Consider the following 8609-nt stretch of genomic DNA (forward strand, 5'->3'; position numbering starts at 1 on the left):
ATCAGTGAGACAGATTGGCTGCTGGAACAAAAGGAGTTTTGACAAAAACTCAGGAATTGTAAAGCAAAAACGAAAAGTGCTAGAAAAGTTACATAAAATCTCAAAAGTTACTTTAAAAGAAAAATGGGAACCTTTAGTATAATTCAACTTTTGTATTTCCCATGAACATCAACATTACAGAAGGGATGGGCAAAATGTCAAAGCATATTTCAAAATAATTATTCAAAACACTCATTCTGTCTTTGCATCTTTGCAATAAAAAGAAAAATAAATGAAAATAAATATTTTTTAAAGATATTTTTGCCTATTTTTTAAGACATCAAGGACCAGATGAAGATGGTCCATGGGCTGCTTCTGGGCCTTGCACCACAATTTGACCATGTGTACTTTTTGGGGTCACACTACCTTGTTTAGTGTACTTTTCATACTTTGGCTCAGAACACTCTAGGGCAGKGGTCTGCAACCTTRTGATCAAAAGAGCCATTTGTTCTCCTTGTCTCACTAATAAAATGTGTCYGGAGCCGCAAAACAAGCTACAAATGTGATTATCAACTGGTGGTCCATGGACGTTTTCGAGGCCTATTCGAAAACCTTCACGGTCATTGGAGGTACATATCAGGACAATAAAAAGAACATTTTCATATGAAGAAGAAAAATACCATATATAGTTTATGCTGAATTTCATGAAATCTAGTGGAACCAATTTATTCAGGTATTTGTTTTTCTAATTCTTATTATTATGTAGTCTTCAAATTATTCAAAGGTAATTCTGATGGATTTGAGAGAAAGATCATAGAAAAAATTGAAATATTTATGTAAACAACAGGCAAACATGAGCTAACATGTTTTACATTTTATATTCATAGTATTGCTCACATATTTGCATACAAATTGATTTCTGTTGTGGGTAGAAAAACAACAACAAAAAATTATTCTGTTATATTTGGTCACATTTTCAAAGAGCCACTGCAGAGGGACCAAAGAGCCACATGTGGCCCCAGAGCCACAGGTTGCAGAACCCGGCTCTAGGGTTATATTCTGAAACCCTGGGTACCCCCTGTTTAGAGTAAACTGCGAAACCTTTTTGATAATATGATTCATTTCAATAGGAGAGTGATGCATTTTTATGTTTTTGGTGTAAAAATTAGCTTTTTAGTGCAAATGAATGCAAAAAATACATTGATAATCCCACCCCCACCCCATATTAACAAAAAATTTAAACAAACAAACAAGGTTATTCCTTGCATTTTACGACATTGCTTGATAATAAAGATGCAATGAAAATCTCAAGCAGACAATGCAAAGTGCTGCAGATTTCCTCAGTCCACAGATCCGAACCGTAAAGCCTCTGCAGTTGTAACTTCCTTCCAGCATTCAAGTAGGCACATTAACCGTTCTCATCCAGAGAGAGCTGATTTAAATCACTACTCTGCAATCTGAAGTGCAGCACTAATGCTATCCTCTGACTATAAACAGGACACCGAGGGCCAAGCATCAGGATGTGACGCACGCTCATTAAATTTACTGTAAATGAAAGATGATGGAACATGAGATCCTGACAAATGTTCTGAATAAACTATGAAATGGTCATGCATGTCCATCTACAGCACAGCAAATAAAATATATTTCTTGGTTCAGTGGGAAGATTATAAAATGAAATAACTTTTAATTTGAGCATTTTGGATTTTTTTAATCAAAAAGAAAACTAAAACTAAAAAAAAACAGAAAAAATAATTAATGGTGAGGCATGAAAATGGGGCAAATGTTCACTTTTCTTTGCTCTACTGGGATGGAAGCAGAGCTTATAATCTAAAGTCTGTTTACTGAATTCAAAACAGCAGAAACCCTTTATGTGTTGGCTGTATAAGGCAGGAATTATGATAGTGTTTTGTTTAAGTGCTAGCAATAATTCACTTGTAGTGCTGAGGCACTTCATTAGGAGTGAGGGAGGTAAACTGCAGAGCAAGCAGGACTTGGAAAAGCGCAGCAAATGGCTGCATTTGAGCTTCCTGGGAAAAGGCTTTTTTTTGATGCATCAGTGCTTTCTCTCCCCGGCATTCAGAAACCATCCATGCTGCTGATATTTAGTGTTCGATTAAGTGAGCAGGTCTTAATAAATGAACAGTGATGAAAAGTAGTGCCACTCTGAAGACGTACGTGATCCATTTTTAAACAGCTGACATTTTTCCTGACATATTTGTGAAGCTAATGCAGAGGTTTCCCAGAGATCASTGGGAATTTTCTGTCCTATTTTCATACATTTCTGAGCTGAAAACGTGCRTGGCAGCTCAAGAAATGAGCTCCTACTGTACACAACAGTGACGGACTTTTTACATTTTTAGAATTCGCCTGGTGAAGAAAGGTGAAGGTGGACAATAATGTTTTTGCTTGTGTCTGTTACCAGAATTACCCTTGAACCACTAGGTAATTTCTAATGAAACATGCAGAATCTAATCAGTGAGTGTACATCTACAACTGATTTATTTACGAATCAACTCATTTTAAAATGGCTGCAACAGTCAGCTATCCGTAAAAACCACAAAACAGCAGAAAAAAATTAACTCAGCCAGYTTTACGCACATTGTGCTAAAACATGGTGTGTTTGTACCTGAGAGTCATTCTCTGAGCACTACTCATTGTACGACAGATTTGCTGAAACTTTAACAACTATTGGCATTTATACTAAACATTAGCCAACACAAAAATGGCTAAAACTCATCTACTTGTACACGTACCGAGCTAAAATTAGATGCGGCCCTAGTGTCAATCTCAGCACCCATGATATTGTATGAGTGCTACAATAATGTTATTTTTAAGGTCGTACAAAAATGGCTACAACTTGTCTACGTAAGATGATCTTCAAGAAATGTTGGGCCTTTAATTTAAGAATTGGAGTTTTAAGACAAGTTTGGGTGTCTTTTTGTCTTGGRCAGAGGGCTGATGTGTGGAGGAGTTGCCTGGAGACTCTGACAGCGCCTAGAATATTCTGTACTGTTTGACAAGTGTGTATTGTGTGCACAAATGTGTGTGTGTGTGTGTGTGCCTGATTCTGATCCTTCTCATCGCATTTGCCTCTGGAATGAGATGAATACTTCCCACACTCCCCTGCCCTCCTCTCTGCCACGAATTGCCAGGCTGATATCTCACTCTTCGAAGTGCTGGAGGGCAATGAGAGCTGACAACACAATGGTATTATCCCTGTAGATGGGGAAGCCAAAGTCTTGGAGAAAACATTTCCCCACCCCGCACTCATGTTTTTCACACAACCTCGAGCGTCGAGGCTACATGTGCGATTCGGCCATTTGTACCCAGCGGAGTGTCGTTGCAGAGCCGAGCAGAGATGCAAGAGAGGGTTGAGAGGAGACAAAGCAGAGCCAACACACTGAGAGCCCACTCAATTATTTAGAAAAGCTGCCAGGTTCAAAGGGTCACAGTCAACACCTGCTAATCCATCACCTTCACGCCTTATCTGCCTGATCCAGTGATTTAAAAAGATATACAAATATTACACATATCAGTGTTTCTTTTAGGTAAAATTGGAGCAACAACAACAAAAGAAAAAAAAATCCCAATGTGATATTTGCTTTCACAACATCATAGTTGTGGACACAAAGGATATCGGAATATTTCCCTTCAACCCTGCCAGTATGTCTCTTTCTCTGCCTCTCTTTTTTGGTTCATTTCTGTTCACACCGTCACCTCCGTCTTGCTGTTGGTGGCCAGTCCTTTGTGTTTGGGGTGCATGTGCGGCGAGTGGCTGTAGCCCAGTGGCTGTGAGAAGAGCTCGGGGAGCGTTTCGATGCTGAACTGCCTCTTGTTGGAGTAGGCCTGGCGCCGGCTGTTCGGCTGGTGCAGTGACTGGTGGTGATGCTGCTGCTGGATGAGGTGGTGCTGCTGCTGCCCCCCGAGGCTCATGTGTGTGGCCGTCGGGTGCTGGATGTGGCTCTTGCTCGGGTCCCACACTTTGAAGGCTGAGCTGGAAGTGAGCGGGTGGGTGTTGGTTTTGGAGATCTTGGGCTTTGGGATCTGGGAGGCGTTGATGGTGATGGCCAGAGGTGCATGGATGTCGGGCGGCGGGAGGAATGGCTTGTCTTTGGGGTGAAAGTTGATTGGCTGAAAAGTTGGAGGAGACTGGCGGTGGGTGTAATCTATCATCGGGTAGCTCTTGTAGTAGTCTCTTACACCTGTATCTGGATTATGGGGAAAATGGGAAACAGACACAGAAACTGGTTAATTATTTTTATTCCATGACAGAACTTTTACTGAAAATGATACACAATAAATGACAAAGGGTTATTTGGTTGCATTTACAGTACAAATACATTGATGGAGGGGTGATGATTTGGACTTGTTTTACAGCCACAGGAACCTGGCGCCTTCCTCTGTATATCAAACTTATTTAGAGTTAAACGTGAGGCCGTATATCTGACAGCTAAAGGTTTGTGGAAAAAGGCTGTGCAACAACACAAGGACCCCATAAAGAGCAGAAAATCTATACAATAAAAGAACCAAAGGAACAACAAATCAAGATGTTACAATGGGCCTGTTGAGGTTTAGACCTAAACCTAAAGAGAGTTGTGTCAAATTGCTCCCAAACATCAATGAAGTTAAGCAATGTTGTTAAAAAGAGTGGGCCAATATTCCACCAAAGTAACATGGGAGACGAACATGACATTAGCATTATTGGAACAAATGAGAGGTTTCAGTTTGTTCATGCCAACAATAAATCTTCTTTATACACCAGAGTTGGTCATGGAGTACCTCAGGGTTCAATACTTGGAAAAATTAACTTTATTTTTTACAGATTTATTTAAGTTAAAAAGTATAGATCACAACATAAATTTGCACTGTTATGCTGATGAATACTTGGTTATATTTAACCAAAAAGCCTGATCAATCTAATCAATTAGTCTAAAAGCATGTCTCAAACCTGGATGACTCGCAATTTTCTGCTTTTAAACTCGGACAAGACAGAAATTGTGGAGGTTGAACCTGAACATCTTAGGAACAAATTTGGCACTTCACTTCCCCTGGATGGTATTAATTTACCTCCAGTTCTAATTTAACAAACCTTGGTGTTATTTTTGATCAGATTATGTCATTTAAACCCTACATTAAAATGTTACCAGTTCTGCTATTATTTTACTTGTATACTATCACTTATTAGAAACATCTAGTCATAATAGGCATTTCATAACATATGAATGTATTGTATTATAATGGGAATGAATTGTAATTGAATTTATTTTGGCATTAGGATTTAGGCTTTTTTAGTGCACTGAGATGAATGTTGTTGTCAATTGCTGTTATACTGTATAAATGAAATAAGTACGTAAACTTCATTTATGTAATGGCATCTTTCACACACACGAACATCACAAAGGRCGTAACAGAAAGTAAATAAATAAAAGCAATAAAAAATATGCACAAATAAAATGAAAGAACAATCAAAAACAAAACAAAACCTAAGTCTAAATAAAAAAGTCTTAAGGTGTTTCTTAAAAGAGTCAGTGGAATCTGAGCAGTGAAGGGACAGAAGGAGAGCGTTACAGAGCCTCGGGGCCACCTCCCGAAATGCTCGGTCTCCACGGGTTTTGTACTGAATTGAACTGATCTGCAGTCATACTGAAAACAACCACTTTAGGCCATTGCTGCTAAATGTGGTTCTAGCTACAGAATAATAGGACATACTTCTTTTTTCACACACAGCTTTTCCACTTCGGCTTTGGTTTGGTTTAATAAATAATGACACGGCTGAATGTTTTGTGTGTTTTTGTACACTTGAGTTTATATTAGAATATTTTTTTATGTCTGGATAGCTACAACCCTAGAATTGAACAAAAGGCTGGAATAAATGTCTTTATTCTCAGATTTAATGCTGCTTGCATGAACGCTTTGAGCGCCTGTTTGAATTGTTCTCCTTGGACTCTTTGTTTTTCTGTGTGTTGTGGTGAAACCCTGAAAACTGTACCCTCCTGATTAATGACCGTAAATTATCTCCGTACTGCTTGACTTTGATTAAAGGTTGCAGGTCCATGACTTCCCCCCACCTCCAAGTTGACTGAGTAATTTCCTTAGGTTTGCAGTAAGTAAGTGCAGTATGCAACCCTGGCTGTTTGAATACATCTTGAGAAACTGACTCACTTTAAAACACAGAACAGTGAGCATCTTTAAGGTACAAACAGATTTATTTGTTTTTTTTTATTATTTTTATTCCTATCTAGTTCAAGAGAAGGAATGAGTCACATCACATCTTCAAACAAMCCAGGAAAAGAATTTAACCAAGCATCATGTTAAGTTTATGAACGCCCATTCAATGTATTAAGTATATGCACTGATCAGCTGATCTTTTTTAATGTTTTTGCATTGAATCAAATAGCTTATTATGCTGTTTGGTTAATATAAAGTTCAGAGCATCTGGATACATAATTGGTAGCTCCCTGAGGGGATTTCTGCTGTTTTGTCTTCATCGTCCTCATCACCACTGTCCTCCAGCACCACCATTATCATCATGACTTTACTCCCCAAAGGCACCAACAACCTTGTTTGCTTTCATGACCTGGGAGAGCCATGGAACCCCACGGGAAAGAATATTAAAAACATTTACTTAATATTTTTTTCCTCACATTTTGATTTCTTGCTCCTAACATGGCACCCTGTTATCTATCATACCTCATCTGTGTGTATCTGCAGGTCTGATCGCATCATTTTTAAATCCCAGCAGCAGCTTATTGATAAGATCAGGTTTAGGATACAAACCATGACTTGAGATTATTTTCTAGTAATCAGGGTCAACAAATGTAGCTGACTTACAGTACAGTTTGTGTGTAGAGACCCCAGGAATATAAATATTGGCCTGCTACCATGAAAGGTGTCAATCATGTAAAGTAGCTGTCTGTGTTCATTGTCTGTCTGTTAGCAAAATATCCCATGAACTAGTGGGTGGAAATCTACTGAAATTTGATTACCTATTGGAGGCAGCTCAATTCAAGACGGTTAACACAGCAAATCTGCCTCGGCAAACACTGAAAATATTTGGAACTCGCTCAGTTTTAGATATCCTGTGCTGAAGTCTGGTTTTGCGGTAGCTTCGAGTCAGCCTGAACACTCCGGGAGTTAACACAGCTCGCAAAATCTCACGAGATTGCACACGTCAGCCGTCCTGTCTCATCCAAAGATTATTTTGGACTTGATCCAGATCATTACTGTTGTTTTCTTGTGAAAGGCTACTGAAATAAAGTGATTTTTTCTTTATTAACACTTTCTTGCTGCAGCCAAAAGTGGGGGGGAAAAAAAAACGGTTTGAAAGTCTGAACAGTGTTGGAAAATGTGGAGCAGCACAGAGAGGCAATGAATTAAAGAACTTCCTCCAAACAACAACTGCTGTTGCTGTCCACTTACAGTAAGTGTTTGCACACATGTTGTGAGCGGGAACACCTGACAGCAGGGTTCTCTGCGATGGTGTTACTCCTCATCCTCGCCGTTTAACAGACGCTCCCATCTGCTCGTTCTCTCCCCGAGTGTCGGTCTTGTTCTTGGCTCTCAGTTTCGTGTAATTTCTGCTCCTCTAAAACAGTGGCTTTTGCTCTCTTTCCAGTGGCAGCCTGAAGCAGGACCCCTGGGCCCAGCCTGCATTATAAATGCATAAGTTGGAGTCTCTGAAGGATTGCGGAGTTTTGCAACATGCTGTATTTTATTTGGCCCAATTGGAATACAGAACATGCTGTCAAAGAAGTGCCAGCTCTGTAAATTAGCAATTATTAACATTTTACCTAACTGCTGTATGTTCATATAGTTGTGCTGATGCATCTCAGTAATCCAGTTAAAAAATCAAAAAGAAAAAAATTGTRTAGGTCTTCTGGACGGGTTCTTCTCTGATGAAACGTTTCGTCTCTCCTCCAAGAGATTTCTTCAGTCTGAGAGTTTCAGGCAAAATTCAGGCTTTTAAGCCCTGCCTCCATGTGACTGATACTCACATCACATGGCTATCGTTGACACCTAATTAACACCTATTAATGAAGAAGTCTCGGAGGAGAGACAAAACGTTTCATTAGAGAAGAACCCGTCCAGAGGACCTATACAATTTTTTTCTTTTTGACTTTTTACCTGAATTACTGAGACGCATCAGGACAATGGATCTAATGCGCTCCATTGTGTGAATGCTTCCTCTAAATCCTACCTAAAAGCCTGTTTTTTATTTTTATGCAGTTATGACATTTATGAATGTGAAACTGCTGTTGCTCATGTAACTCAACAGGTGGTTGATAACTGAACAAAGACTGAGTTTGATGACACTAAGCTGGACCCTGAGGGGCCGAGCGGCTAAAAGTTTTTTCTGTCCACATTGCCCAGAATGCCGTACGGTTCTGGTGAGAAGTTCAGTGAAATGATCAACATTCTATTGTGTGAGGGGGGTGAGTGAGTGAGTAAGAGAGAGAGGGGAGTGGTTTTATTTTATTTTTAGTTGTTTTTATTTTAAAAGTCCAACCAAGGACTGGGTTTGCAAATTAGCCTATGGCTAGAAAACCCTTGTACATAGCAACGGTTGCTTGTTTTTTTATCATGTAACATTATTGTTCGGTCCTTGTTCATCCATCCATCCATCCATC

General features: G+C 39.4%; 1 protein-coding gene across 2 annotated transcripts in view; it reads right to left on the bottom strand.

Annotated features, from left to right (window-relative positions):
• Window positions 1-2462: 2462 nt before the first annotated feature.
• LOC106516536 (protein shisa-9) overlaps window positions 2463-8609 on the bottom strand; it is a 138620-nt gene continuing 132473 nt past the window's right edge. For both annotated transcript variants that reach the window (XM_014006944.1, XM_014006943.1), the window contains one exon: window positions 2463-4190. In XM_014006944.1, the coding sequence (XP_013862398.1) occupies window positions 3688-4190 (503 nt within the window). In that variant the 3' untranslated portion in view covers window positions 2463-3687. The remainder of the gene's footprint in view (window positions 4191-8609) is intronic.

Source organism: Austrofundulus limnaeus, unplaced genomic scaffold, assembly GCF_001266775.1.
Source record: "Austrofundulus limnaeus strain Quisiro unplaced genomic scaffold, Austrofundulus_limnaeus-1.0 Scaffold38, whole genome shotgun sequence".
Lineage (NCBI taxonomy): Eukaryota > Metazoa > Chordata > Actinopteri > Cyprinodontiformes > Rivulidae > Austrofundulus > Austrofundulus limnaeus.